At 40.8% G+C, this 16,282-nt stretch overlaps 1 protein-coding gene across 2 annotated transcripts in view; it reads right to left on the reverse strand.

Annotated features, from left to right (window-relative positions):
- LOC100720617 (cyclin-Y-like protein 1) overlaps positions 1–11,210 on the reverse strand; it is a 48,386-nt gene extending 37,176 nt beyond the window's left edge. Inside the window, exon 1 of one of the 2 annotated variants that reach the window (XM_063233897.1) lies at positions 11,105–11,210. In XM_063233897.1, the coding sequence (XP_063089967.1) occupies positions 11,105–11,161 (57 nt within the window). In that variant the 5' untranslated portion in view covers positions 11,162–11,210. Of the gene's footprint in view, positions 1–1,046; positions 1,528–11,104 lie in introns of those variants that run through there. The other variant, XM_003470099.5, reaches the window with a different exon arrangement.
- Positions 11,211–16,282: the final 5,072 nt, after the last annotated feature.

Raw genomic sequence — 16,282 nt, forward strand, 5'->3', positions numbered from 1 at the left:
TTCAACTCCCAAAACTTTACATTCTTAATATTAAACTCTAAATTCATGTTTTCTCTTTTGAAGCTTTTGACCCAATATCTCATGATCTCATGTGGTACCTCACCTGTTCCTTAGAACGGCAAGATAAACGCTGCTAAGTGACAGAATCAAGGTTGGAAATACATTTGTCAAAGTGGAAAACATGAAGTAATCAGAACTCTAGGTAAAAAACACAAGTAAACAAAAACCTTCTCTGCACATTTGACATTTTACACAGTTATTTAAAGACCCTTTCTCTAATTTTCTTTCTGTGCTCAAATTATTGCAACAAATTAAATCACCGTCCAAAAAGGTGACATCAAGGATATCATATAATCCAGGGATGGTGGCACATGCCTGTAACCCCAGCACTCAGGGGACTGAGGCAGGAGGATCAAGCCTGAGAACAATCTGTGGTATATTGTGAGTTCAAGGCCAACCTGAACTCCACAGCAAAACTCTGTCTCAAAACACCAAGATAACCACAATAACAACAGTAACCACTACCACCACCAAGAATATAAACTTCTATGGCATCCTCTAGTTGAATTTACATAAGATATCCTCAAGTGCTTGGGTCTGAACTGCTAGAGTATCCCTACTTTGACTAAACTGAGAAAGGGAAGAATCAGGTCTTACCTGTTTCCTTCAGTTAGGTGCCAATCAAGGTAAGAACAGGGAGACAAGATGGATGCTCGGACGCTGACATATTTGAATTTTGAGAAGAGGGAGTGAATGTATACAGGACAAAGTATAGAGCTACTATCAAAAAAGGTCCAGAATGAAAGGGGCCAAGAACTGTGTGTGAGGATAGGGATGAGAAAGACAATGAACTCACAAGACAAGGAAAGAGTAAGCATGGGAAAGCAAGGAACTGTCAGATTGAAACCCCTGCCACAAGTGCCCAGCCCCAAGAAAGCCAGCTCCGGGCAAGAAGGAACCCAAATCCACCCATTGCCCTGGGGTTTCAGAAGGTGAGGGCTTCACCTGAGGGCAGAAGGGTGTCCCCACCTCCACCATCTCCTTACCTTGGGGCATCTCCCAGTCACTGATATGGAGCAGGTGGTGACCGTCCCTGGTTCTACTGAAAAACTCCTCGGTTTCCTCGGCAGCAAGTGCTTGTGTCACCACATCTCCAGCCACTGACCCACAGATCTCAGACTTGCAATGCTGCTCCACTGGACCCCTTAGCCGGCCCACCTTAAAGATGGCACTGGGGTTACTGCGACAGGCTGCACTGTTCCCCATTGGGTGCCACTACACCTCCTCTCAGCTGTAGTCAATGAGCTCTGCGCAGAAGCAGCCTTGCCTGCTGTTCATACTGCTGCCCCCTGCCTGGCAGGCAGGCCCCCTAGTTGGCCACCCTTTCCCCAAGCCCTCAAAGCTAACCAGCCTTCTGAGAGACTATTATATAACTTTTTAAAAGGGCAGAGATTCCACAAGTGTTGAGAGCCAGCCACTGCCAAGAGATCAGGTCAGAGCTCTTCTGCCTTCAGCTGCTTCCTACCACCAACTGAAAACACTGGGCCAGCACCTGCCAACTGGAATGCATTCTGTGGTCACCAGGTTACCAGGAGCCAATCAAGACCAGAGTTCCATCCACACACTGCCCAACTGGCACCCAGGTACTTAATTCAAAGTATCTCCCTCCACCGGGGGCCATCTAGCTGCTCACAAAAAAAATCTAAGATGCCTGTTTTTGTTCTTTAGCTGCTCCTGGAGCTTTTTTGGCTTTTGTAACTCTACAGGTGCTCTTGATCCATAGAATTTATAGAAAATCCCAGTTAATAAGGAGCTGGTTCCATGAGCAATTCAGACTCTCTGAGTCTCATGGCTTTCATTTTCTCGTGGACCTTATTTGTTCCAAAACTATTGACTGTTTTTGTACCTAAATGCTTCTCTAGTCTTTCAATCAAATATTCATTTCCATGTACAACTTGGGACTTTGGTCCTACCCTCAAAGGTTTCTGGCTGTTCATCTTGATGAGACTCAGGACTCCTCAAATTCTTATAACCCTCAAATACAATGCCACCTCCCATTTTATAGATGAAACCTAAAATGCAGTTTACCAAGGTCACATTGCTGAGGGGTTGAAGAAGTAGGAGAGACCAAATGGGAAAAGGAGGATTTCTTTTTTAGATGCACATCAGCTCAGCTGATACATCCAAAATGGCTGAGCAAAGGACTAAGGACAGGATCCAGCTTTCATACATTTGGCCAAGAGGGTTGGTCTGTGGCATGGGACTAGTGGGTGGGCCAAAGAACAAAAACAGACTGTCAAGCGGTGACAGTTCTGTGTCTTGGTGGCCCTCCTCAGACATAATAGAATGTTATAAGAACAGGCGATTATAAAATTTACAGGGACAAACGTTACTGCATCTTTATGACTGCTAAGGGTGAGATTACAATACTTTGGATCCTGAGGTAGGACAAATTCTCTGCCATTATCTTGTGGCTGGAAGGGAAAGAGGCTAGGATATAAAGAGCGAGATGGTGGCTAAAGAAATTTTCTTGTTTTAAATGAAAAAATAAGGGCTGAAGATTTAGCTCAGCAACCTAAGTGCCTGCCTGGCAGGCGTGAGGTCATGAGTTCGATCCCCAGTACCTAAAACAAAATGAAAAAAAATAAGAGAATATAAGACTAAAAGACAATTAAAATAGGACATTTGTGAATGCAGGAAAAGGGAGATTTTGTAGACCTAGATCCTAAGAAGGCAGAATGGGTGCAATCCAGGGTAGTGGCACACTACTCTTAGAATACAAAAGCAAGGAAGGATAAAGGACCTATAGAATCACAGAGATGTTTCTAGTAAAGAAGTGTAGGAATACTTCACTTTATGATAATGAGCCTTTTCTCTGTTTTAACAGGATTGTATTTGGAAAATCTCTGGGAAAAACACAATGATAACTAGGCCTGGTGATATATGCTGATGACATGGCTACTCGGGAAATTGAAGCAAAAAGATTACAAGTTCAGGGCCACCTTGGAGAACTTAGCAAAACTGTCTCAAAATGTAAGAAAATATATAAGTAAGAGGTCCTGGGTGGTACTTGGTGGTAACAGTACTGGTTTAGCATGCATGAAGCCTTGGGTTCAATTTCTAGGACTGAATTAGGTATAATACACTTCAAAAAACTCCATGTTCCACTCTTGAAGAACACTATGTAAAATAACAACCCTAGTCATGCTCCTACCACCTTGTTTTGAAGGCCTATGTCACTGCTTTGGGCTCTTTGCTATTGTTATTTATTTGTGTTTTGTTTTGTGTTTTTCTAGTAATGTGTTTTGTTTTGGTTTGTTTTTCCCTCTAGTACAGAAAAGATAGGTATACATGTAGAGGCTTATACATGCATAGAAATTCCCATAAACAGTTTAGGAAAATCGATTATATTATGCATGATGAAATGAACAGCTGCTTTGAAGAAAAAGAAACATTATGATATCCATTGCTGATACCATATCATCATGCTTTGAAATCCAGTAATGCTATTATTCTTTGTTCAAAGTGGCTTTAGTCTGTTTTGTATTGTTCAACTTCAACATACATGAAGGTATGCACAGCTAATTTGAACGAGAACAAGAGACATTATGGCAGCCATTGTTGATTTTCCCATTTTTGGGTTTTGAAGGCCTATAATGCCTTCATCACTCTGTTCTGATCAGCTGAATACTATTTTGATTTGTATGAATTCATTGTGTGTGAAGATATAGACAATTATTTGGAAGAAAACAAAAGACATTACGATAGTCTTGGTAGATATCCTATTATCTTGCTTTGAAATCTGTGTTATTTACATTGTTTTCTTCTAATCTACTTTGTTCTGTTTTGTTATGTTTCGTTTTACCCACTTTAAGGGAAAAAAACCTCCATGTTCCTAGTGAATCTCTCAGTTTGTGAGGGGCATAGTGAGAGGACTGGTTCTAAGATCCTCTCTGGAAACCAAAGTCCAGGATGCTCAAAACTCTTATATGAAAAAGCAAGGCATTTGCACACTAATTTGTATATATTCTCCCATAAACTTTAAATATTCTTTAGATTACTTATAGTACATAACACAATGTAAATACTATGTTAAATGACACAGTGCTGGAGTGTTTATGAAATGACAAGCCCCTGTAACTCCACCCCTATTAATATCAAATAAAATCCTGCAGTTTTCTTTATCCCCTCAAAGGATTATTATGTCTCTTCTGCAGCCCTCCCACACCCACAATACAGGCCTCTTTTTCTTTCTTTTTCCTTTCCTTGTCTCTCTCATATCAGAAGGATCAATCACTTTTATCAGGCAAAAAAGATATTAGGTACAAACTGTTATGTATAAATTCATTATATAATGGTAAGTGGGTCAGTTCATCAAGTGGACATACAAACTGTAAATACATATGAAGCCAGATAAATGCACCTAGATATATTTAAAAAAAAGATATGAAGAAAGACATAATACAAAAACAATACTTTTTAATTCCCTACTTTTAACAATGAACAGATCATTCTGACAGTAAATCAATTATGAAGACTTAAATTTATAATACACTATAGATCAAAAAGCCCTGAAAAAGGTATACAGGACATTACAAAAAGTACACACAAAATGCTTCTAGATGGAGGATGTGTTAGGCCACAAATAATAAATAAATTTGAGAAGATTGAAATAATATTTTCTCACTACAATGGCATTACACAAGCAATCAGAACAGGAGAAAAAATACAAACTTCACAAATATGTGAATTTAAACCCCACTCCCCTAGGCAAAAAGAGAGAGGGAGAGAAAAGAAAATAAATTCAAAGGAAATAACAAAATAAATGAAAATAGAAATACAAGAAAACAAGATTAATGGAAAACTGCAAAAGTGCTACAACAAGAAGAATGTGTGTGTTGTAATCAGGGGTTGTGAGGAGAACAATTAGAATCAGGACATAGAATTTATAATATTATTTTATGATGGGCACCCAGAGTTTAACACAAGAAACTGTAGGAAATCTGTCCGCAACACTAAAGACAAAGAATATTCATCCATGGGCCTGAATCCCACAGCAATATCCTACATGAGTCCAGATGAAAACCTAGAGCCCAGGACAATGCCTCCCACAAGTCCAGCTGGAGGTCTAGAGCCCAGGAGAAGGACGCATGCCAGTCTGTTTTATGGATCTGTGCTGGGAGGCTGTGCCCAAAGGTCAGTAGTGAAAAGAAAGTCTATACCAGCAGGACAAAGGTGCTGTGCTGATAGGTTGAGAGCTCTATGCTAGAGATGAGAAGTCAGGCTCAAACCAAAGACCAGTGCAGTCCTGAAAAGCACCACACCCATCCTCAGCTACAAGGAGGCCTCCAGCTCTGATAATAAGCACCCTTGAGTACATTCCAGGAAGCCAGCATGATGAGTTTCTCATGGAGATTAAATGGCACACATTTTCCCCTCTAGAGTCAGGAAGCGATGATCAACATAAGGACCAGAGCTCTCCCCAAAGTGAACCACAGCCACTCTCACCAAGGTTCTGAGCTCCTCCAATGACAACGGTGGAATTTACACTGAGGAAGCTAGCCATGGCGAGCTCCTCCAGGAGAACCAACCACTCAAACAGCAAACTTAGAGGAACCCACAAAGCTGTTGTACTCTAAGAAAATATCTTCATTATTTTGTGTATTATAGCAAACCTGCAACGTGGCTTACTAAATGTGTTTTTTTATCCTTTTTCCCTAACTGATATGTTAAGTGACCTAATTGATATGTTGAGCAATACTCTCCTCTGTAAAGAATTGCAAGAAACTCACCTAATTGATATGTTAACCATTGTTGCCCTCTACAAACTACAGAAGTTGTGCTAAAACAAGCTAACAAGGGTTGTTAATCACTGTTAGGCACCTCTATTCTCCGCTAAAGAGCTAAAGAAAACTAGGATGGCCCACTAATTTATACTTGTTTGAAGTAACTTGCTTGTGTGCAGAGAGATTTGCGTATGAGTTTAACCCTTTACCTGACCTTGACACATAACGGCCGTTTTCTGTTCTGTATGGCGCCTTATTGCCTCCCTCTCCCCTCACCTATCTATCTAGGCCATAAAGAATTTGGGTTTCTGGTGACCTCTTCCTGACCCGGTGATGATCTGTCATAAAATGAGCCTGCCCCAATTTTAAGAACTGTTTAGCTTCAAAGAAATTACCAGGAAATACTATGGCCCAAACCCCAATCGGTGCTTTCCTCTTGTTCTGTATGCATCAAATGAGTTAGATATCAGATCTTTGTAAAACTTAAGTTTCAGCTTCTTGTAACTCTTGACCCCTTCGCACCCACTAGCGAAAATGAGCTGTCCTGGGATAATTAACTCTCCACTTTCTTCTCCAAATATTGCTGCAGATGTGCCACTCTGAGATAATGTCAGTCTGTAGGATGGGAGTAATTTGAGAAACACCAGGAACTCCCGAGATTGTCAGAGCTAAGTGGACAGCAATACAGTTTCCAGACTCGGGTCAACAAGTTTGATGGCTCTACAGGTTTCTTTGTTTCTCCCCCCCCCCTTTTCCTCCAGCCTCTTTTTAAAGTCCTCCCTTTAGTCTCTGGGACACAGTCTCCAAATTGGCTCCTGGAGACTCGTCGCCAGGCCTGGAAATAAAGCCTTTGCTACCTAAATTTTCAGTCTCTTGCTTCCTTGGATTTTATACCGGGGCCCAAGTTATAACAAAAGCCTCACCTGTCTTTTCCACATTTCTATTTACGCTGGCAACTTTCCTCAGGAAGAACATCTATGCTTCAGCACCATGCTGATTTAATTCAGCTGGTGTTAAAGTTGACCACCAGTTTTTAATCCTTAACGGTGTGTATCAGTAAAACCTTACCATAAACAACCTAAGTTGATTCCTGAAAGATCTAGGGGGTGAGGAGAGGGGACCTAAGCCCAAAGTTCAGAAGAGAAAGGAAATAAAAAAGCAAAGAAGAGATACATGATTCAGAAAATAGAAGGGAAAAAAGGAAATATCAACAAAGCTGATTTGGTTTTTTAAAAAAGATAAAATTGACAAACTGTTAGCAGGATGAGGAGTAAAGGAAGATTAAGAGGACTTTAGTATCATCAGAAAAGAAAGGAGACACGACACTACAACTGTTACCACAAAAATACCTAGGATCATAAGAGACTACTATGAACAATAAAAACATGTGAAACCTGGATGACCTGAAAGAAGTAGATAATTCCTAGACACACACAATCTACCATGTACTAACAGGAAATCTGAAAAGATCAGTGAACAATGTGATTGAATCAATAATAAAATATCTAATCAAAGAAAATTCAGTACTTGATGCCTTTTCAGTCTAATTTTACCCAATATTTTAAAAACAAAAACAGTGTTTCTCAAGCAATTCCAAAATATTCAGGCAGTCACAATACTTCCAAACTGTCTTAGCAGGTCATCTTACCCTGATATCAAATTCATTACTAAAAAAATTTTAAAAATTAAGGCTTCTGTGTTCTCCCTTGCATGGTGGCCCACTCTCACAGGGTAAAATCTTACTTGACCCAAAATTACCTGTTTCTTTTCCTCCCTACAATAAAACTTTGCTACCTAAAAAAAACTATACAAGCAAATATTTCTGATGAATGTAGATGTCATAATCTCCAAGAAAATACTAGCAAACTGAATTCAACATCATAAGACTAAAGCAAATAAGCTACTAGATTATGAAAAGAATTTATGTATTATTAAGTAAGAAGAGGACTGAATGATTCCTAAAATATGACATTCTTTTTTTTAAATATGACATTCTTAAAACATCAATACTTTACAGACACTGAAAAGATTAGTAGTTGCCAGGAACTCAGGCAGAGAGATGTGAATAAGTATAGCACAGGGAATTTTTAGAGCAGAGAAAATACGCTGTGTGATGCTGCAATAATGGATGTATTATGTACATTTGCTAAACTTCTGCACAAAATGTGAATCCTATATAAACTATGGGCTTTAGTTAATACATGAAAATTGGTTCATCAATCCTAACAAACATGTTTTGATGCCAAAATGTTAGTATTAGAGAAAACTGTGTAGGGACAGGAGGTTAAAAGTGCTTAGCACACTCTCTGCTCAACTTTTCTGTAAATTTAAAACTTCTCTAAAAATAATGTACTATTAAACAAAGCAACGTAATACAAAACGTTATCTCACTGAGCATGGCGGCACACTCCTGTAATCCCAGCATTTGGGAGGCTGAAGAAGGAGGGTCACTGCAAATTCAAAGTCAGCCAGAGCTATAAAGTGAGTTCAAGGGAAGCCTGAACTGCATAGTGAAACCTTGTCTCAAAAAAGACAAAACAAACAAAAAAGGTTGCAAAAGTAAGTGTAATACAAAGCTGTTTCGTGTGCATGTGCGCACGCGTATTATGTGTTTCATTTTCCTTGCCAGTTAAGCCATGGACCCTAATAAAACTCAAAGAATGGAAAGAGCAAAATTTCCTCCGGAAAATAATAAGACATATTTTAAGGTTAAAAGAAAGTAATCAAGTAAAACAGCAATACTGACAGGAAATACATCTACATGAACTCAGCCCAAAGGGCTGAAGCAAACAGTCACGGGGAAAAGTACTTAGAAATTTTTAAAACGCTTTCTTCCATTCTGTGCAATGTAACTTTGTCCTCTGTTCAAAAATCAAAAGAAAAATTTCTTCTACCTTTGATCTTTTTGAAATCTGGTTTTGTGGCAGGAACACATGCTTCACTGATCTATCGCTGGGCACTGAAACTTCTACTTGCATCCATGATAGACCAAAATTAACCTTCCATCTTAACTGCCTTGGAAAATTAGAAAAAATAAGTAAAAAGAGCCATATTCAGAAACTGGTAAACGGTAAGTACAACACAGAAGAAAATAAAGAAGGCCCTGATCACCATATGAATCTTAGTGGGATGCTGAGTCCATATTATAAAAAGAGCAGCTGAAGCAGAGCCCTTGCTGGTCATTCAGAAGACAAAGTGAGACACCACGGTGGCTACAATTCAGGAGGCACAGTTCTGTCCTGGAGAAAGGCAACCTCACAGGACACAGGTGGGAGATTGGAGGGGAGAACAGATCTTCATATATGGTTAGGGGGTCCCCCTGATGTATAGAGAGACTTTCATCTTTCATCCAAAGCTCTAGACTCCTTTTACCCCACTTGATTGGTCAGAGATCCCTTGAGTCAAAAGTATCCACAGAACTTGAAAATTTAAAGCTAAAGGTTAAAGAGGGAGCATTTATCCACAACTTCATTCAACCAAATCTTATTTCCTCTTCCAACTGTATTCCACCATTAGTGGTTCAAAATTATCTCCAAAATTAAGACAGAAACACAGTACTTTCTCCTTTTGAAAAGTAGCCCTAAAACTGTGTCACAAGTTCCAGCTGCTCTTTGTATTTTTGAAACAAGTACTCAGGGCAAAAAAACTAGAGTTGAAATATAATTATAACAAAATCTACGGTCTTAAATTTATCACTGTGTCATCTCAAATTTCTACCAAAACCTCTGTGCCAAGCACTAGCATGGCACTTTTTAAAACTGGGTCTAGTTTTGGTAACCTGTAGCCTGAACTAGGAATTTCGGTATCAGATTGACAAGATCAACTGTATGACTCCTAATTTCAAGAAATCACTCTAGTAACTTACTTTAAATCATTGAAAATAATGTATTCAACAGACGTTATTAATACAACGATGTTTAGATGAATGAGAACTTATATGGTTCAACAGAGAAAATAGATTCTTCAGCTGTGTGAATGGTTTTTGTTGACTTTGTTTTGTTTTGTTTTGTTTGGCACCAGGGATTGAACTCGTGACCCCACACTTGCCAGGCAGGCTCTTATGCCCCTGAGCTAAATCCCCAGTGAGTTTTTATGAATTCCGAAATAATTAATTTCAAGAAGTGATTATGTGAACTAACTATGCTTAGATGTAGTGTTTTATTTTAGTAATCCATTTAAATGAAAGAAAAAATACTAGCTGCCAATACTGGATCCTCCCAATCAGTACATTTTAAGATCCTCCCAGCAATATATGTTAGGATCTAAAAAATTGTATTAAGTGATTGTGATCTCATCATTTTCTCATCAAGCTCTCTCTTCCCTCATCTTCATTTCTATTAATTCATAATATCATTTTCTAACCGTTCCTTTCAGTCACCAGGTGTTGTGAATTGTATCAATTAAATATTTACAAAACCTGTCTTTTTTTTTAAACTAGGGATCTAAAATGGGGACTCATCACACATCTAATATTTCTCTTTCCATAACCCAATCCACAAATATTTCCTACCGTATGTCTAAAATACTTTCTCTAAAAATAAATCTAATACTGTACCTTACCTGTGGAAAGTCAACTATTCATTATTATAGCTACAAAAAGTCCAACTGCATTATCCAACTGTACTATCACATTGTATCATATTCCAGTATCAATGTAGCTATTATTCACAGTTCATACTAGTATCTTCCAAAAATGCTTACTATTTTCCTGTTTCATTCAACTAAATCTTATTCATCCTTGGAGGTTGCATAAAGTCACTAAATCCTTCAGAGTGAACAAATTATTCCTGCGTGTAATATCATGCACCTGCGTAACCCCGTGTGGCTTAGGCAGTCTAATGCAGGTCTCAGGACTGAGGGGCTAGGAGGGGCTGGATAGGACTGGGAGGGGCGGGGCCAGCATGGGTCCAACAAGGCATGGGGGTGTAGGACTTGGAAAGGGAAAAAAGGAGGGAAAAAAGAAGAGGAGGAGAAGACAGAGCGGGAGCAGGAAGTGGCCTGAGGGAAGAGGACAAGGAGAAAGGGAAGAGGGACGGGGCAAGTAGTGCGAGGGAAGGGCAAGAAATGGTGGAGGAGGCAGAAAGGGAGGGGCAGGAAGGCAGAGGCGGGGAGAAGCAGGGTAGAGGGCAGGGGACCTCTGCTGGGCCAGGTCACCACCGGAGACGGAAGGGCCAGGCTGGCTCACGGGAGAAGTAGAAAGGTATGTAGACAGATCAAGGGGTCAGAGAGGGCGGGGTAGGGTGTAGCAGGTTATCACTTCTGACTTGCCCCAGGACCATCTCCTAATTTGAGAGCCATGCCTGGAGGCAGCTCCTCACCTGCGGAAGGAGAACTCCAGATTTCTCGCCTTCCTTTTGGTCCCAGGGACCAGCCATTGCCCGCTGACGGCCCACGCATGCGCACCAAACACATGGGTCACGTGAGACCTCGGGCTGCCGGCTCCAAGTTCCTCAGGCGCATGTGCAGTCCGGTCACGTGCCTCACACTGCGCACCAGACCAGGAGAAAGGCTGAGAGGCAATGGTTCTTGCTTAGCAGGTGAAGCACAGCCTCCAGCCCTTCGCCTTTTTCCTGAGGTGGTGCTTGGGCAGGTTTAGTACAAAACCTCATTTATTTTTTTATATCACAGCCCTTGATTACCTAAGCACAACCTCCTCCCTCTCACAGCCTACACCTTCCAAGCCATTTCGCCACATTCTACCTTTGCTGATTGCTATCTGCCCCCAGTTCTTTCCAGTGTCCCCTCTGTCCTCCTCTACAGTCATTTCCTCCTGTGCACACCTTCAGGCAAGTGGGAAAACACTGCTTTAGTTATAGCTGCCCCTTTGCATTCTGGGAACTCATCTTCTAACCTGCTTTTAATCAGCAGGATTTGGATGCATTGGCCATATTGTGCCACCTCCTGCCTTTACCTATAGGCGGCCTAAATCCCACCTGCCTTCTCTCGCTGGCTCCTCACTTGATGGCCCTTCAATTTTTCCACCCACCGCCACTTCCAGAGTATGGTAGTTACTTTTCTCTCATTGCTGAGATGAAATGCCTAACACCCAAAATTAAGGAAGGAAAGATTTATTTAGCTCACAGTTCATGGAGGTTTCAGTCCATAATCAACTAACTCCAAGGCAGGATGGTATGGTATAGGGGCAACAGTTCGAGGTGGCAGAAGATAGCAAAAGCAAACAAGAGGAAAGAATAAGCCTCTTTTCCTCCCTTACAATGTGTGCAAGCTATGTGTCCTCAGGTGAATGTAGCACTCCCATCATCTCCTTGCTCTCTGCTTGCACAGCCTAGGAATGTTTACAAAGAAACAACCTTGCTGAGGCTTCCTTAAACTTCTAGACTTCTCAAGTCGACACAATGTATCAACCATTACATGGTGTTCCTCTGAAGAGTACTGCTGAGGACCATGCTCCACAGACTAGCAAAATGCTCAACAAATGGCCGTAATTTCTCCCAAACATACATTTCTCCTCCACAAAACCCAGACTCTCTTCTGTCCAAATCCTACTTTGACCAGCTTGGGCTTATTATATGCAAAGTGCCTTGCCTCGGGCTCCTAGAGTGATAGAATTAGAGACCTCACTCCTGGGTAATGGAATTACAGTCCTGGGCCAAACTGCATGACAGATTACACCTGCTTTCCTGCATACGCTTAATTTATATTCACGAGAGACATACAGGAAATAATGATGATGGGGAATGTGTTTTGAGAAATATTTCATTGAAATTGTCATTGATCCAACAGTGATATAGAAAGAATTCTTCAGACTGAGAACTAGGAAGACTAGAGGCTGTACCATCTCACACACCACTAGGTCTCTGTGGTCCAGACCGGACAAAATGTAATATGTGACACATAACTGTCCATTGCTTGTGTTGTGCAGCCCCTGTACACCTGCAAAAGCTTTTGCTCATTCTGAACAGAAACTCTTCCATGCAAGCATAATTGCCCAGTCCTCACAGCCGCTGAGAACCAGTGTTCTCCCTTCCGTCCCTGTGAATGCTCCTTGAGTTCTGGGCTCCTTGTGTGCCTCAAACTCGTATGAGCTTAGATCCTGTATGTCTTCAGGTGTCTGTCTTCTACCTTTTAGTGCAATGTCCTCAGCATCCCACATTGGTAAGGGACATCAGAGTTGCCTCCTTTCTGAGGATGAACTAACATTTCACTGTGTGGATTGGTGATACACATTTTCACAGCCATTTATCTATAAGGGGACATCAGGATAGCTCCCCACCTGTGTTCTAAGTGTTGCTTTGATTTATTCTTATGTGTTTGTGACAAGGGCAGTCTGTTCTTTGCACTATGTCTGAAGGTTTCTTGGTACTTTCATTGCTGATGTGCTTTCTGTCAATCCACACAAGGCATTAAGATTTCAAAATAAACGATCTTTCCGGAAGGGATCGTTGACTTCTTTCTCAGGGATTTCCTCAAAACAGTAAAAATAGTCCAGGCCACACCTGTAGTGCTAGCAATCAGGAGGCTGAGGCAGGAGGATGGCTGTAAGGCCACACTCACTATGTACCCCAGGTTGTCCTCGAACTTGTGGCATTTGTCCTCTTTCAGTCTTCTGGGTGGTGGCATTGCATATGTGTGCCACCAACCCCAGCTAGGAATAGGAAAACTTTGACAATATACCAAAGGCCCATGTGATACAAGCTTTGCCTGTGGGATAGCCAGTGTGCAGTGGTGAATCCTGTAGAAGGCAGGACCTACCAGGATGGAGTGATATCACTGGGGTCCTGCCCTTCAAGATCAGCAGGACCCCTGCCCTACTCTCTCCCTCTTTTGGGATTGCTGGAAGCCAGGAGGTGTGATTATTTGCTCTTCCACTTTCTCCCACCATGCCCTGTTGCCTTGGCACAGGCCTAAAACAGAAGCAGCAAAATTGCTTCTTTTTAAATTACTTTGGTTATTTGGCAACAGTAAAAAGCTAACATGTGCACTAACTCAATAACTTAAATTCTCTTTTTCAAGATGCTATAAACAGATTGATGTTGAGAACACTTATGCAAGAGATAAAGAACCTGAAGCTCACATATTAGACCACATTAATGATGATAGGCATGAGTCTCTAAGTGAGTCTCAGTAAAAAATGCTGCCTCTTACAAAGATTCTCACTGTAGTGGATTGACAATTGGTGGTCAACTTGTAACACCTAGCTGAACTGAATTATCACAGTGCTGGGCACAGAGGGCCCACCTGAGGATTGTCACCAACTGATGAGGAAGAAGGGTGTGGTGTGATTGGTTCTTCTGTTGCCATTGGTTCTCCTGGAAGACCTTGTTGAGCTTCTTTCCTGATATGAACTTGGTTGTCCTCATCATCAGAGGCGCTCGGAACCTCGACAACAGCTGTGGCTCACTTTGGGGGAGCTCTAGTCCTTACTTTGAGCATCACTTCCTGGCTCCAGAGGAGAAGATGGTGTGCTATTCAATCTCATGGAGAAGTTTGTCCACTAGCTTCCTGATATGAACTCGGCTCTTCTTGTCGGAGGAGCCCAGGATCTTGTTTTCTCTGAGGATGACTGTGGTACTTTTCAGGGGAGCTTGGTCCTTATTTTGAGCATTTCTTCTTGGCTCCAGTACAGAACCTTCATCATACTGGCACAGACTTTCTAGCTTCCACCACTAATCCTCAGGCCTTTCCAATGCAGATCTATGAAACAGACTTGCATGAATCTTTGTGGGGTCTAGTCCTCCATTTGGACTTGTGGGTGGCATTTTTGTAGGTTTTAGGTCTTTAGCGGGACCATGCAGGACCTTGTCATGGGATCCAGGCCTTCAGTTAGATTCTTTGTGTCTGAGTGTGTAGGCAGATGTCCTGTACTTTCTTTGTGTGTGTTTGACTCTTTCAGTGACTATTATAAAATAATACTATAAATTATGTGTCCTATATTAAATTATTTTCCTTGAAAACCCTGACAACACCACTCACCATGTTTCCCTGATGGACTAAAAGTTGGAACAAAGAAAGGAGAATTATATTCTACTGTACTGAAAACCTGTGTTGGCTTTTGGACAAGAATTATTGTACAGAGAGTTATGCCCTGGAATGAGAAAATTTTCTCTATATATTTCCCCATCTTGAAAATTTGGATATGATTTCTAAGTCATAAATATATGAAGTATAAATGGATTGCAGCATTTTCACTAAAACTAAAAGTTACAAAATTTGACTGAAGTATTGTGGCTGATGCTATCGCAAAGCTCGGGAAGGTGAGAGGACAATCCATCATCTTATGTCCTGGAGAAAGCTACATGTTGCTGACCTCTTTAAGAATGAGGACTATCCTTGTGTACCCCTTCACTGTTTTTTTTCTTTCTTTTCTTTTCTCCTTAAATAAAAATTAAAAAAAAAAAAGAATGAGGACTATCCTTATGCTCAGCCCAACCCTTTTTGCAACTCCAGAGACAGGAGCCAAGCAGATGAAAGAGCTCCATCTCGATTTTCCTCATAGAATAATAAAGAACAAATGTGCAGTGAGAATTGTTATTTGTAAGAATTTATAGCTATAAAGATAAAGTATATATGAGTACAGTACAGAAAAATATGAAAGACTCTTCTAAGAGGGAATAGGATTTGTAAGAGGGAATAGGATTTGTAAGGGGGAATAGGAAACACCCAACACAATGCACCATGGGAACAGCATATTTTCAAAACTACAATAGCTCAAACTAGTTAAAGGAAACAATAACAATTCTATGTTCCCCATGTTCAAAACAAACCAGTGATAAGAAGCCATGCTGGGTGTGGAGGGAGCACATTAAGAAGCCAGTTCACCTTCCAGTAAGCTGCACAAACCATGCGGGGCCCAGGAAGAGAGAAGCCAGTTCATGCCTCCTGTGAATCTGCAGAAGCCATGATGGGTCTAGGAGGAGCACTTCAAGAAGCCAATTTGCCTGTCTTGTAAGCTGCATAAACCATGTGGGGCCCAGGAAGAGAGAAGCCAGTTCATCTATCCTGTGAGCCGACTGGTATGTGGGCTGAGAACCAAGAACCCTACCCCCAACCCCTGCAACCAGCCATCTACTTCAGAGGACAGGCTGAGTTGATAGCAACTGAAAAAAAAAAAACTAAATGCTTTTATTGTTTGATTGACTTTGCAGGCCTAACACCAGTAGTCTGAGCATCTATTAAGAGGATAACAGTATGCAATGTGGTGAATATGGGGGATTACCTTCTGTCTTGTTTTTGAGATCAAATATTGTTCTATTACAATTTATTGTTTTTATTGAAAGTTCTGTTTTTATTGGTTTTATTTGATTTTACTATGATACACTGGACAACTATTGTGAAGATAAGATGTTTTAGCCATTGTTGATTTCCTATTATCCTGCTTCAAATTTCTGTACCTCTTTCACTGCTTTGTTTTGATTGGCTTTACTCTGTTTTGTTGGGGTATAGTCTCTTGAAAATAAAAAGAAATCTTAAAAAAAACAGTGATGTTAACAACATATATAAAGCAACTCTGAAAATCCTATGGTTCTAATGTTATA

This window comes from Cavia porcellus, unplaced genomic scaffold (genome assembly GCF_034190915.1).
Source record: "Cavia porcellus strain 051 isolate PalLab524CR breed Dunkin Hartley unplaced genomic scaffold, mCavPor4.1 scaffold_23, whole genome shotgun sequence".
Classification (NCBI taxonomy): Eukaryota; Metazoa; Chordata; class Mammalia; order Rodentia; family Caviidae; genus Cavia; species Cavia porcellus.